General features: G+C 37.1%; 2 protein-coding genes across 3 annotated transcripts in view; both read right to left on the bottom strand.

Moving 5' to 3' along the window:
- Positions 1–4,591, bottom strand: part of m (zona pellucida domain-containing protein miniature) — a 101,564-nt gene extending 96,973 nt beyond the window's left edge. Inside the window, exon 1 of the mRNA XM_074096122.1 lies at positions 4,442–4,591. The gene's annotated coding sequence lies outside the window, so the exon portion shown is untranslated. The remainder of the gene's footprint in view (positions 1–4,441) is intronic.
- A 7,164-nt stretch (positions 4,592–11,755) lies between these two features.
- Polr1H (RNA polymerase I subunit RpI12) lies at positions 11,756–13,929 on the bottom strand. 2 transcript variants are annotated; one of them, XM_074096759.1, is made up of 4 exons: positions 13,810–13,929; positions 13,413–13,542; positions 12,648–12,858; positions 11,756–11,840 (listed from the first exon to the last, which is right to left on the bottom strand). In XM_074096759.1, exons 2-4 carry the CDS (start codon positions 13,537–13,539, stop codon positions 11,816–11,818), a joined length of 363 nt encoding a protein of 120 aa, XP_073952860.1. In that variant the 5' UTR covers positions 13,540–13,542; positions 13,810–13,929; the 3' UTR covers positions 11,756–11,815. The 2 variants fall into 2 exon arrangements, with proteins under 2 accessions (XP_073952860.1, XP_073952859.1); XM_074096758.1 differs by lacking the exon at positions 13,810–13,929 and adding an exon at positions 13,706–13,779.
- Between the last annotated feature and the right edge of the window lie 1,960 nt (positions 13,930–15,889).

A 15,889-nucleotide genomic window follows, 5' to 3' on the forward strand; every position in this document is an offset into this window, starting at 1 on the left:
TTTGAATTGCACTTTTATTTTTGGAGCGATTGCTACTTATTCCTTTCTCCCGCCAGTATTGACTGTGGATTCATCATAACGTAGGACGTCTACTGTTGGATATGGGCCTCCTCTGAGACCAACAAACTACTTCGGTTGGAAGCGGCCTGTATCAGTAATACCGCGACTTTAACCAAGACATCCGTCCATCTCGTTGTTGGATGTCCTACACTGCGCTTGCCGATCCGCGATCTCTATTCAAGAACTTTTCGGCTCCAACGGTCATCTATTCTCCGTACTATATGAATACATGGCCTGCCCATTACCACCTCAATGAGCTATGTAAATTTTGAACATGAAACTACCGTGAGACTCACACATATTAAATGATATTGTAACGGATAACTCACGTCTTAAATCGAGTTTAGCTCGACATGTTTCGGGCTATTTCGTAGCCCTTCTTCAGTCGCGTGCTCCGGTGAAGAAGGGCTACGAAATAGCCCGAAACATGTTGAGCTAAACTCGATTTAAGACGTGAGTTATCCGTTACAATATAATTTAATATAGCTATGTAAATATTTGAATCTGGGTTGCCTTACGAAAATGTTCATCTGACGTCACCCGTTACCACGCTTTGACGACTTATCTTATGAACTTACAATTTTACTTATTAATTTCTAAACTGAACACAGAGATAAAAATCTTATCTCACCAATTAGTTCAGACATTATCCAAGCACTCGTTTATCTTAAAGTTACAATTACCCGTTGTAACTCACAATTTCTGTGCCACACAATAGAGTTTCCATTAGCTAGTTTGTATGTACAGCCAGCAACGAAAGTTGTTGAACGAAATAAGATTACAAAAGTTACATGACACATTAAGTTGCTGAACAAAGGTGCAAACAAAATCACATTTACATCTTAGAATTCTAATAGTAGCTAAACAGTAAAATTAGGACATATATACTATAGGTACTTTGCAAAAGTAACTGAACAGCATGATTCCGAGAGTGACTAGATATTATAGTTTTAAAAGTAGCTAAACAGAATATTTTCAAAATTACCTGGACAGTATAATTTTAATTACAAAAGTCAACGGAAAGGATATTTCCACAAACATAAAATATACATAAAATATTTGGACAGTCTTATTCTTTTTCTATTGTGAATTTTAATATCTACCGGTCAATTCAAACCCAAGAGGTTCCTACATACTACTTACAACACAGCCGGTGTGAAAAAAACAACACGACAACGAAGTCACACCAACAATGAAAGAGACAGTGACGTGACAGGTTAGAAGAGTGTCACTCTTCTATGTGATTGCCAAAATTAAAACTGAAGTTTAGTAATATTTTATATTAAATAGTTTGTCGTTTTCTGTTGTTTACAGTAACATGTAAAACTCTATAGAGTGCAGGTATTATGAAAAATTGCATGTGTTCTTGACCATTCGTTGCTGACTGTACATGTATGAAGTTTGTTGTAAAGATGTTTAGCGCGCGTGAAAGATACGTGGAGTAGAAGCAATTATATTTCACGTACGTGACCCAGTTTTGCTTTACTGACTCCGTGGGATTCGCTGTTCGCCACTTTCTTCTGATAATTGCTATAACGTGGCATTGTGGCACCCTGGACGTGAAGGAGCAGACTGGACAGTGCATTCCCAGTACGTACTTAGTAGGGGAACCCATGTTAAATGGGGATTTACTCGAGGTTCGTGGGGACCTATTAGATTTTGTAGATTAGTTGAGCAAAAGATAAAAAAGTATGATGTTTCCCCTTCTAATGGTAAGGAAGCGTCTACGGATATACTTAAGCGTGTCAGATATTGTAGTTTAGATGCTCCAGTGTGTCTCTGATACCGAAAGTATTCATTTGCCGACTTGGTGGTGGGGGTGGCCTTCCGAAATAGTAGAAAATAAATCCAGCGGGTCAAAGCAGGCAAAGGGGGTGTTAAGTGAACCCTAAAAATGATCTCATTCAAAAGATTGACGATTCGGAAGTGACGCAAGCTCGTAACAAGTTTTCGGAAATTCAAAAAAATCGCTTACCGGGTCTACCACTACACCGTGTCACGCCATGTCCGTAATAGGAACGAGTCAGGAACGAAATGTCAAGCGCATACTTGACACGCGACGGCGAAACAAAAACAAAAATAGCCAAACTGCAACAACTAACCCCCTTACTCACAAACACTTGTTAAATGTACGTGAATTTGACATTTACACTTCAGCATGATTAGCTTGTCTATAATTGTCGCTTTGAATTTGCGTTTGCCAGACAGGCAAAACATGAATTTCACTATAACAGGTCTGTAATATTTTATAAAGTAGGTAAATAGTTCGAGACAGATTCCCAATGCATTCATTAGTAAAACTATCTATGAGAAATGTCTTTTAAAGCACTCTAAATATATCAGCTGGCAATTAATCTCCAAATTCGCATTTTAGCGAAATATGTAAAAGCAATTAAGGATCATAAAATGTGATAAAATTCATGAATAAGTCGTTTATTCATTGGTTTTTTAGTGATGATGTAAGGCAAGGTGGGTTGACCGTTAGAAGAAACTTTAAAGGAATTTTCGGCCGTTGAAATTTCACTAGGCATAATGTTAGCTTAGCAACTAAGACAAAACTTGCCTTGTGATACCTACTTAGTAATTCAGTGATACTGCAGTATCTTACGCTGAGCTCAATGGTTTAATATAAGCAACTAGCTTTTGCCCGCGGCTCCGCCCGCGTGGTATTCGGTTATCGCGCGCTGTTCCCTCGGGAACTGTGCATTTTTCCGGGATAAAAAGTAGCCTATGTCACTCTCGGGCCCATAAACTATCTCTATACCAAAAATCACGTCGATCCGTCGCTCCGTTACGGCGTGAAAGACGGACAAACACACAAACGCATTTTCGCATTTATAATATTAGTATGGATTAAATCGCTGTCAACCCGATTATACAGTGTGTTACCGACAGCCAGGCTTTTTTAAGGGAGGTTAAAGTAACGTGTCTATTTCTGTAACTTAACCATGACATTAATTTAATTAATAAAGTAAAATTCAGACTTTGTTAACTTTCTTACAAAATTATAATTGCCAGCAATGTAGAGCAAAGTAAATTGGCAAGTAATAATAAAAGTAGGTATCTGTCGGCTGTCATTTACACTTACTTGTCAAATTACTTTGCTGTACACTGGTGGCAATTATTTATTTTACGTAAGTTTGAAATTATTTAGGGCCTTGAAATTTCACATGGCGTAGAGATCTACTAGCTATGCTGACTAATCCATTAGACGCAGATTCGAGTCCCGGTTTTTAATTTTAACTTTATTTATTTTAATTGAAGTTTGGCACACACTACAACTTTTTAATAAAATTCTAAACTAATTGTTTTTTTTTTCACATACCTAAGTTTTTAATTTCACCTCAAGTATCTCCTTTGATATGTGATCGGTATGATTTTGTGAAAAATACTATATTGCTCTTTGCCGCAGTCGGTTAAAAATATAAATATAAAGAAAGTTACCCTTGCTCTAATGTAGTTAAATAAATTCAAAACTCTTACAATTTTTTAGTCTACTCTGTTTTCTTCGAAAGAAGGAAAAATAGTTTATTTACGGTCCCAACAGTACCACCACCAAACACAAGATAACAATAATATACACATATTAATGCAGATAAATAGTAATGCAGCATTACTGGAGCATGCAGTATTACAGCTCTAGGTGGTTAGTGACACCAATTGTCACAGAAAAATGGTCTCCACTCAGCATGTGTTGCTACACAGTCAAGTGGGTGCAGAAACGCTGATTTTCTGCAGAGCCCATATTTGAACTACACGACAGCTTCACTTGTTATTGTTACACGATAATAATTATACGTATAATTAACCATGGAAATATTTTTTAGCTTTAGCTTAGCAACAAGTTACATTCTTAATTAGGGTACTTAGAAGATACAAGTCGAGATGCGAATATGTAACAAAATTTATGTTTAGTAAATATGATTATTTCTTAAATAATTTTGACATAATTATACTAAAGTGACTGTCTGACAAACTTAATTTCTCAACGGAACATTAGCAATCCTAAGTGCCACCATAGTCTAAATGACGGTAACAAAATACCAATTTAACAGTACTTAAATTGAAAAAACGTTAATTGATTCGTGAAAGCAACTTCTTTATCAGATTATTAATCAAAGCTTTAAGTTTACAAAACCTGTGATTCCGATTGACACGAAGGCACGCGGCGCGTTGATGTCTTTTGTTAAGAGCTTTTAACGTACAAATCTCTATTTGAGCAATCTTATCCTAAATCTCATGGACGCATCTTGATTCCCCAAAGCTTATTTCACTTGCAATAGAAAACATTCGAATGGCACACTTAACCACTATAAAGCTAAAAAGATTTCCCCCACAAACAAGTTTAAACCAAACCAAAACAAGGTTCGTGTGCACTCACCTTTATAAAAATAAAATAGGTCGATTAAAAAAATCCGCGCGTAGCACTGCACTGTTCGAGTTTTAAATTTCGAATTAGTTTTTGGAACTAGGGTTGCGCGCACGTGTGGATACGGTTATCGATGGTGGCGACGTGTGGCCGCGGCGGCGGTCGCGGGAGACTGGCGCGCCGGCTCGTCTGTAGGCACCTGCCCCGGACCCCGCGGCTAGGGGCAGGTGGATATCGATGTCGATAAAAAGTTACGTTGCTGGCGTTAACCTCGTAAGACCCACTTCAAATTTTGACTTTTTTTTTTAATTATTTATTTACTCAAATAAAAAACAAAAGAAGTACAGAAATACTTATAACTATAAACCTCTGCCAAACTGCGTAGCAGTTTGTGGGCAGAAAGTGTAGAACTCTCATTCACTATTTTGAATACTTAAACTATCGGAACAACACGAAAACTTACATTTGCATCTAAGTACGAGTATGTTTAAATTTTTTGTACGCTGAGCCTTACGAAGTAATATAGTTTTTTTTTAAACAAACTGAAATTTTACTAATTAATTTATCGTGGTAAATATTTTTACGGAGTAGGTATAATGGCGAAAAAAATAAGAAGGTACTAAGGTAAACTTTATGGACAGCTGCGTGATTGTCTATCTGGCCTAATTGATTCATACGTTTGTAACAATGGCTGCAATAGTAAATAAACATTAAACTTAACCTACGTGATCCGTGTTCCGTTATGTAACAGCGTGTCCCTCCGTGACCCGTTATGCTGTATTTTTTTTTTAAAAAAACACGGTTTTTATATATAAAAATAAGAGCTACCATTTAATTAATTAGTTTTATTTTGCGTTCCCAGCTTGAAAAGCAGTTGAAATACAACACCGTGTTTTTTCAATGTTGTGTATTGGCCATTATTAAAATATTCAACTCTCTCATCCGCTTATAGCTCTATAGCATGGTTTTTACTGCTGCATAACTCAGTCAGGTGTAGTAAATTTCGTTCCTTCAATTTACAACCGACCAGCCTTATCAACGTGAGATTATAGGTGCTAACTAGAAATTGGGCTGTAAATCTCAGCCGCTTGTCAGTAAGTACGTACCTACTTGTTAAAATTAGGTAATATTTTAAATTCTTACTAATATTTTAAATGCAAAAGTAACTGTCTGTCTGTCTGTTACCTCTTCTCGTTTAAACCGCTGATCCGATTTAGATGATTTTTTTTATGGAGATAGTTTGAAACCCTAGGGAAGGGCACAGGATAGTTCTTATCCCGGAAAATTGTATAGTTCTTGTAGGCAATCAATAAACGAATTATTGGTAGACGAAGTCGCGGGAAAAAAATGAAATATAAGATAGTATTTAATGGTAATTCATGATCAATATTTAGTTTTGTTAGAGTAAATGATGAAGGAACAGGATTTTATGAACAACCATTTTTAGGGTTCCGGAGCCAAAATGGCAAAAACGGAACCCTTATAGTTTCGCCATGTCTGTCTGTCTGTCCGTCCGCGGCTATCAATGCTAGAAAGCTGTAATTTTGTACGAATATGTACGTACACTATGCCGACCGAAACTTTCAATTTTTTTTAATGTACCTCCCATAGACGTAAAGTGGGGGTGATTTATTTTTTCCTCATCCAACCTTATAGTGTGGGGTATCGTTGGATAGGTCTATTAAAATCATTAGGGGTTTGGTAAAACGATTTTTCGATTCAGTAATTTGTTTGCAAAATATTAAACTTTAAAGTGCAAATTTTCATTAAAATCGAGCGTCCCTCCCCCCTCTAAAATCTAAACCGGTGGGTGGAAAAATATGAAAAAATTCAGAATGGTAGTATATCAAACTTTCAAAGAAAACTATAACGGCTAAGTTTGCTTGAGAATTATTAGTAGTTTAAGAGTAAATAGCAGCCTAAGGTATAAAATATACCTTAACTTGGAAGATTCCGTATAAAATACGAAATCCTTAGAAAAATATTACTTTTTTTTCTTAATGGCCACGGAACCCTATTTTGGGCGTGTCCGACACGCTCTTGGCCGGTTTTTTTATCTTAAAAACATAAATAGTATTAATATCTCAAAACTACACAAATAGTATATACAGTAATTATTTTATTAAAATAAAGACGAATATAAACTTTACCGTTTAGGTAGTTTTCTCACGACAAACTAAATTCTTAAGTTATTCAACTACTTTGGCATAGTAAAAAAAGTCTTTATTGCCATCGTACATTTACTAAAACAAAAAAACTTAGTACTTACTAATTACATTGACTAAACTGATTTAGTACCTATTTTTTTACGACACTTCCTTTTTTTCTTTTCTTCTTTCTGCAATGTGGCGATCTGTAAAATCAATACAATAAGCAACTCCTGTCTTTTCTTGTCTTTGTCATCAACTGGCAAATTCTCCATCGCTCATCCTTTCATGTGCTGTCATTGAACCTGTTTGGTAGAGCAGGGACACTGATAATTACTTTGACACACTTACTTTATCGACAACTCAAAATCAGACCACCGCCCCTTACTATTAGCTACAACGTACACTGATCAAATTAATTACCGCCTCATCTCAACGCGGCAGCCACGCTCCGAGAAAAAACTATCACGCCTCCCTCTCACGCGCACCAAAAACTCTCACAAATGTGTTTCTGTCTCGCTCTGTAAAAAAACCTGGCTAGGCGCGAACCACGTACGCGTACCGAGGGTTCTGTACTAGGGCGTGCAAAACCGGTTTTCCGGTTTTGCTGAAAACCGGAAACCGGACAATATTTACCGATTTTTCAAAACCGGTTTTGAATTACAAAACCGGAGTTACCTCCGGTTTTTCTGTAATTGACTGACGTACATTTTGATTTTTCGAACGCTCTAAGAAATATATAATTTTGAGTCATCGAATAATATCCGAAATCCGAACGCAACCTATCTATACTACTTACACTCCTAACCTCCGCCCGTAACCCTCGCATGCACCCGCAACCACAGGATGGCCAGGCCACGCCGTACAAAATACGCGTTCTTGAATCTACATAGGCACGACGACGTCTGTACACGCGACAATGTGTGCGTAATATACACAGGGCTGACTATTGCAAAACCCTATCGATACTAATATTATAAATGCGAAAGAGTTTTTGTATGTTTGTGTGTTTGTCCGTCTTTCACGCGGTAACGGAGCGATGGATCGACGTGATTTTTGGCATAGGGATAGTTTATGGGCCTGAGAGTGACTGACATAAACAAAAAATGCACAGTTCCCGAGGGAACAGCGCGCGATAACCGAATACCAGGCGGGCGGAGCCGCGGGCAAAAGCTAGTAGTACTATAAGTGCTACCAATGACATTAAAAAGTACTTATATGTGGTATGATTTAGATATGTGCAAATAAATGTAATCGATAATCTTACCTATTTCGAGGGTATTCTGGAAAAACAGAATAAGTGCAATTTTTTTAAAGTTACATAATAGGCATACTCAATGTTTTCTGCTTTATTTATCTAGCAAAACCGTATACAAATTAATATTGTGCACTTATCCGGTTCTGCCAGAATATCTACTTAAAATGTGTCCGTCTGCGTATTTAAAGCATTATTATTTTCATTTAAAATAGATATAGGTACGTCTACAAACTTAAACGAATTATTCGGTAGGTAGTTATTTCATTTTAGATTAAAGTAAAGAAAGTAATTGAAAATAATAATGCTTAACGTAACTGGTTTTTTTTAATGCAGTTGTAATGTTCTGATTATAATATATATTGAAAGATTGTAATAAATCCAAACTAATACTGTAATTATAATAAATATTTTTTATTGTGGGTATATAAACTATCTAAGAATATGATTTAATTGTTCAAATTCTACCATTACTACCATAATAAAAAAATATTTAAAACATTGCCAAAACCGGGGAAAAACCGGTTTCCGGTTTTGGGCTCTCAAAACCGCAATTCAAAACCGGTTTTGAAACCTTCCGGTTTTGCACGCCCTATTCTGTACCACCAAAACCAAGGTACATTCAATTTATATAGGTAAGTTCCTATCAAATGGATATGTCGCTAAAGTCGAACTTTCAAGTTGACAGTCACGTCTATTGGCATTATTGTTTTATGACATGCAAACAATTATCAACTTTATAAACTTTAAGGTGGTAGACCACATATTTGGCTGATGGTACATATTGTAACAAGAGTAGGTAGGTACATAATTTTTTGCCAAAAAAATTGTTTAACTTACAATAAGTAGGTACAGACAAGCAGATAATCATTTACGATAGAGCAAAAAGCAAATATTATATATTTAAATGTAAAAGCTTTTAATTCTTTCAGTTATAGCAGGTATCTACTTACAGAAAAAATAATAAAATATAAACACACACACACACGCGCGCGCGGTAGGTAATAAAAATTAGCTACAACATTTCAACTAGCTACTTATTGTGCAAGTATATTATGTACGCATCAAGAGACAGAACTATGTATTTAAATATAGAACAAACTAAGTTAGTTAGTGTCACAGTCATTCATAAATAAATTAATGAGCATGACGTCTACATCTATGAGTAAGTAAATTAGATACACTTACGCTTGTCACTTAGTGCACCTTATTAATTAAAGTCTGTCAGAAAAAGACACACAACGACAAACTATTTAACCCTTGACTCTGTACTAGCAGGTGCATTTTTGTTCAAAAATATTTATAGGAACCAAAAAAAATCCCAAAAATGTAAACATGATATATATGCGGCCTACTCATTTGAACCTTTTACAACGGAACCCTAAAATTGCTTGAAATCTTCGGCAGTTACAGTAGCGCGTGCCGAATGTGAAACGAAGGTTTCACCTGCGACTTGTGAATGAGCTAGCGGTACCGTTTGATGTCGAGACACCGTTGATGATTGATAAGGAAATGGGCTGAGGACTTTCATTAGCATCTCAATGGTGTAGTACAATGGTGTAGTTTTGGCAACATTGTTAGAGCGCCGGCCGCGCTCAATAAAATTGATGTGCGATGTTCGTGATACGCGTAACAATTTAATTCAGACATTTTTTTTTATTCGACTGGATGACAAACGAGCAAGTGGGTCTCCTGATGGTAAGAGCTGATTACCACCGCCCATAGACACCTGCAACACCAGGGGGATTGCAGATGCGTTGCCAACCTAGAGGCCTAAGATGGGATACCTCAAGTGCCAGTAATTTACTAAAAGTGAAGTTTTTTACTAAAAGGGGCATTCATTAATTGCATGAGGCAATTTTGGCAATTTTTCGACCCCCCCCCCCTTCTCTTCCTTTGGTGAAATGTCGTGAGATTTTTCACTTACTTCAGCCCAGCTTTCCCCCCCTTCCCTTCTCTTCCTTTGGTGAAATGTCGTGAGATTTTTCACTTACTTCAGCCCAGCTTTCTCACAATTTTACACTGTTTCTTTCGAAAAAAAAAACACGTATTTGCCGAGACCTTCTCCCCACGACGTGAGATTGGGTGAGGTTTTACTCGACCCCCTCCCCTCCCTAAAAGTCTCACGTAATTAATGGATGATTGTTAAACAATGACTTATGAGCTAGTGTTATCCTAGTGTTATCTATCTAAATCCGCAGCAGTGGAGAGTCCCACCGTGCACCGTTGAGAGAACGCGCAGAATGCCATGGGATGGTTGGGGATAGCGAGTGCTTTGAGGAGTTGTTCCATCTATTGCCTGGTGCTAAGATTCTCTTTCGACCACTGGTAACCGACTTTCTTTCCACCATCACCACCTACAACTACCCCTTTTGAACCCAGCCGATACGATTGCGCGGGTTAATTACATTTGAATTTGAATTTGACATGGATTGTACATAAGGTCCACTGTCATAACAAGGCCATAACTCTTACATTTGAATTTTAAAGAAAGAAAGAAAGAAAGAAAAGTTTATTTTGGCTCCAAAAAGTACCACCTAAAACTAAGACTAGAACTAGCACTAAAACTATGTTACTAGGTGACACGGCAGGATACCAAAAAGGGTCTCCACTCAGCATGTGTTGCCGCACATTATGTGCAGTAACGCTGGTTTTCTGTGGAGCCCAATTTTGAACTTGACATGTATTGTATATAAAGTCCATTTTCGTAACTCTTTTCATACTCGGCTGGGTACGAAAGGGCTACTCTTTTCATAGGGCTAACGCATCCGCAATTCAACTAATGTTACGGGTGACCATAACCAATAATCGCACCGCGGCCCGATTTCCTTCATGTAACTCGCCTGCTCGTTTTCCCCCTCATCATCATCATAATCATCAGATCAACCATATGATGTCCACTGTTGGGCATAGGCATCCCAAATAGACCTCCAGTTGCCTCGGTTGGGAGCGGCGTTTTCACTCTATCATATAAAAAAACTGGTCTGAAGAATCGCTACAAAATTAACCTTGAAAAACATTTCACATCACAAATCATTACAAAAATTGTATACAGACACAAAAATGCATCCGTACCTATTGAAAAGGATTGAAAAATACTGCGCAATACCTTAGATCACTCGGGAGCTCCGAAAATCCTTTTATCCTACTAACGCCCAAAGTCCTTTATAAAGGACTTATTGTAATTTGAACATCAAACTCTATCATAAATGACATAAAGTTTGATGTTCATAAATCAAAAAATTTGACTTGAGCGTTAGGAGGTTAAATACACGAAAAAAAAAATTTTTTTTCTCTTCTGATTCATGTTACAAACCTTTTTCTTGTCCCAATGGAACTCTAAATTAATCGTTGGTTCCAAAAGCCCTAGCCTAGCTGGCCCTAAAACGGCTTTGGGTATAAGTGTTAGTCGTACGTAACGTCACAGTGTTGTGTTCACTCAATGTATATTTTTGCTACAACTCGACCTAAATGCTTGTAACTGGCATAATGCACCATTGCATCGGTGAAGCGTGAATTTTATGTCGCGTCTCTAATTCTATTTTTACTTGCGGCTTCGTGGTCCATTCACACCGTTCAGTCAGATTGTGCAAAAAATGATTCAATTCACTGCTTATCTTTCATTGAAAGAAGTTACTGAGATGAAGCTTTAGTTTCTTTGTCAGAGTAAGGTAAACGAACCAGTTGGCGACCTGCAGGGCTATACTACGAAACTTGAAGTTCGTATCGTACCGTCCCTCTCGCTCTCGTATTAAATAGTATAAGTGTCAGAGGGACCGTTTCGCTCCGTTTCAACGTGAAAGGCTGACAAACATACAAACACACACTTTCGCATTTATAATATTAGTAATGGATAGATGTGAAGGTACAAGGTCGTATTTAATCTATAATTTAGGGTTTAAACATATAATATAAGAACTAGAACATAGTTAAAATAATTTATTCTGTGAAAATCTTAACCTAGTATAGCAATAAAGGCCATATTCAGGAGTTTTCTGTTTCTTTGTATCTGTAAAGAAGTAAAATCCATATTAAATAATTTAAAAGTGCAATTGAATGGAGGGCGGCAATGCTAAGTAATTTCTTTAAAAATATCTACTACACGGTGTCCAATAAGTTTGAATACACATTTTTTGCATTGACCCTAGACATAATGGACTACAAATCATCATAATCTAATTTTAATTAATAAAACCTATTAATGTTGAAAAAAAGCCATCATTTCAATCATCAACATATTTGTGTAACAATAAAATAGTTTTGTGAAACAATTATCAAAAATTTCGCCCAGGCGCCATGTTCAAGGCTTTAAACCCTTGGAATTAAACGCAATCTAGTTTACACCACAATTAAAAGGTATAGAGACCTCCTCCGTGGAGGACAGGAAATATTCCGTTCAGCCACATTCAGCTAGAACTGATAGAGTAGTGTAAATTGTGAGAGAGTGAGTTGAAATTGGCAATATCGGATGTAACAACCAAAAAAAAAGTCCCAACACTGTCTTATAAGACAGCAGGACCAACCTGGACCAGATTTGCCGCATCTAGCTCAAAATGGAAATCCATGGAAGTGGCATATGTTCAGCAGTGGACAAATATATGCTGAGAAGAAGAAGAGAGAAGAAGAAGACTGTCTTATATACCAAAATAACACTGGTTTTATAATGACTAACAGTATGTTTAATAAATAAATGGATTGAATGGTTGAAATAAATGGATTTTAACTATTTTTTTAATTACCAAATATTGCTGTCTGCAATGACCTTATAAAGGGTTTTGACTGCATTACTGAAATTGTTTTAAGTAGTGTTACTTACTTGCAACTCGTACAAGTGTAGAATACAGTCTGCCCTTCATCAGCGGACCTCAGTTGCAGCGTTGCATATGACATCCTATCGTTGCCACATTTGGGACATTTCCTTTCAACAACTGGACCTTCAGGATTATCCATGTTGAGGATATTCTCATTTTCTACTGTTGATACTGTATTGAAATGTATTGTGTATTTGAATTTTATGTTGTTGAATTCTGAAAAAATATAGTTGATAGCTGTTAGCTTTTTATGAAATTAACCAATGCACCGAAATGCTGCCATACAATTGCAATCAAAAAGCAAAAAAAATGGGACATAGTTCCTGACAATATTAGCAGGAAATATTCCCATCTGGGCTCTTTTTTAAATGTTTTGATGGCATATATTAGAGGTCCTATGCTAAACTGATAGTGTCTTTTCCAACCTCAACATTGCCAGAATAAAATTATCAATAGTATTGATGGAGCTATACTTTCATGAATTGAATTGAATTGAAATTAGAGGTCTTATACTTCAACCAGATAGGTAACTGGAAACTGTAGGTACTTGTCTTACCTCATTAACACAGACAACTATGCCATACTTCTATATGAATAAATTAACATGCAGGAAAGATTCAAGATATTTAGACATCATCTACCATAACATAATAGTCATAAGATCCGTTTAAGATGAAACTCTCATATCTTTATAGGAAAGAAAAGTCATATTCCACTAAATACGCATTAGTTTAATCTAAAATATGATTGAAGAGAAGTTTAAAACTTACTTTCAGCGCCATACACAGATTTGCAGCTGTAACATTTTACTGAACCAAATTCCTGTAGTAGTGGCAGAATGGACCCGCAATTGGCACAAAATGCTGTTATGCTTGTAAAGGGAGTTTTGTTTGCCATGATCTGTAATTAAATGTGTTATAACTCTGTGCTTTTCTCTTATGAAATAAATGTTTATACGTTTACATTAAAGTAGTAAGAATTATAGTATTGTTTAAAACCAGAATAACTTTTATTTCTAAGATAAAAGTAGACCAAAAGAAGAAAAGTAAAACAAAAGACGTACTGATATAATGTACTTGGCTAAATGAAGCAGTTGTTTTATTAGTTCTAAATCACTTATTTTTATAATGTTTTAATTATATAGTAGTTTAGTTTATTTTATATTACTTAGTTCATGTTGTTGTGATTTTTTTATAGGTTAGAATTTTGGGGCGACACTATTTACCGGACGTACAATACCGATATGAAAATACCGACATTATTTTGTGAAACGTCCATAGAAACTCTTGTCAGTTTGAAACTAGTTTGTATGGGCGTATCTAGCTACATATTAGTAATCTGTGGGGCGTATAGACCAAATATCAGATCCATTCATTGACATCTATGTGCCGTAAGGTACATAGATCTATGTACCTTACGCCACACACTCTATGAAATATGTATGCAGTCTATAGATAAATGTCGATGATAGGATCGGTATTTCCATATCGGTATTATCCGTACCGGTAAATAGAAGAGTGTCACCCACCGTCAGCAGGGCTACTACAAACTAGAAAATAGAAGTTCGTGTCGTGCGGTTCCTCTGTCACTTATACTATTTAATACGAGAGCGAGAGGAACGGTACGATACGAACTTCGAGTTTGGAGTTTTGTAGTAGCCCTGCTGCCTTTGTAGCAGTGTTGCCATTGTTATGTTATCTATTAACTTATGGATTTCATTTTTTCATGATATTTGCGTTTGCGGCCCATCTGGCAGCTCGCCCCCTAACTGGTAAGCTAAGGCCGTATGAGGCTAACAAACAGCAACAGCAGGGCTACTTCGAAACTCGGAACTCGAAGTTCGTGTCGTGCGGTCCCTTTGGCACTCATACTATTTAATACAAGAGCGAGAGGGACGGTACGATACGAACTTCGAGTTTCGAGTTTCGTAGTAGCCCTGCAGTCCGTCGGAAAATAACTTTGAAATGAAATGAAATTGTTCATGTTGAAACCTAGGTCAAATAATGTTTATTAAAAAAATAATTTAGTTTTAGTGTCAATTTGACAGAGGGATAGTTTTGTTTGTATTTTTTATTGTAAGTTTTCTTTTTTTTTATTAGAGATTTATTTCATGACAAAAAAGCACAGAGTTATAACATACGAGCAAACGGATCGCCTGATGGTAAGCGATTACCGTCTTCCATGGACACCTGCAACACCAGAAGGGTCAAAAGTGCGTTGTCGGCCTTTAAGGTAGGAGGAGTAGTTTTCTTGAAGGCTCAAAGGTCATATCGGTCCGGGAATACCGCAGGCGACAGTTCATTCCAGAGTTTTACAGTGCGAGGCAGGAAATTTCTGGAAAAACGCACAGTAGAGGACTGCCAACCATCTAAATAGTGAGGATGGAAGTGTTATCGCGTAGGGCGGTGGCGGAAGGATGCGGCAGGGTTCAACCGGAACAACTCCGCGGAGCTCTCCCCGTTGTAGATGCGATAGAGGATGCACAGTGAAGCTATATTTCTACGCAGCGCCAAGGAGTCAAGTCGATCAGAAATTCATTGGCAGCCACTCTCCGTTGTATGCGGTCCAGAGGGAGAAGCTGGTACTGGGGAGCCGCTGCCTACAGATGAGAGCAGTATTTCATATGTGGGCGCACCTGCGCCTTATAAAGCTGGAGGCGGTGGGGCGGAGTGAAATACTGTCTCGGTCTATTGAGCACCCCGAGCTTCTTCGAGGCTAATTTAGCCTTACCCTCTAAATGGCCTCGGAATTGGACTTCGCTCGAGATGTCAACACCAAGGATTCCGATACTGGCTGTGGTAGTTAGGGGAGTGCTCTCGAAAAGAGGTGATGCAACGTATGACTTTTTCCGAGAAATATTGGTGCGGCCGGTGTAAGAGGCAATCTTCTTTCGGGTATAATCATGGTTTATGGCTTTAGTTGGTATTTTATTGGTGCCAATAAATTTAAATAATTTCAACGCAACCATGCTAGACCTGTAGCTTGACACTTCTTGTCTTGAACACATTTGCAAGTCACTGCATTCGTCGTGCGTCGTGTAATATCGGAGTGATTCGTGAAGTGTCATGTTCGCTCTCTGTTTCTAAATGTAAAGATTTGTTCACAAAGAAGCGGTCACTTAATTTGATTTATTTTGTACTGAAATAGTAGTTTAATTAAAACACATAATTGGACCCATGTTGATATAACATTATTTACTCGTATTATCGTCAGGAATACGCTGTTAAAATATTTCGGGTTATTAAAA

The sequence above is a fragment of the Choristoneura fumiferana genome, chromosome 13 (genome assembly GCF_025370935.1).
Source record: "Choristoneura fumiferana chromosome 13, NRCan_CFum_1, whole genome shotgun sequence".
Lineage (NCBI taxonomy): Eukaryota > Metazoa > Arthropoda > Insecta > Lepidoptera > Tortricidae > Choristoneura > Choristoneura fumiferana.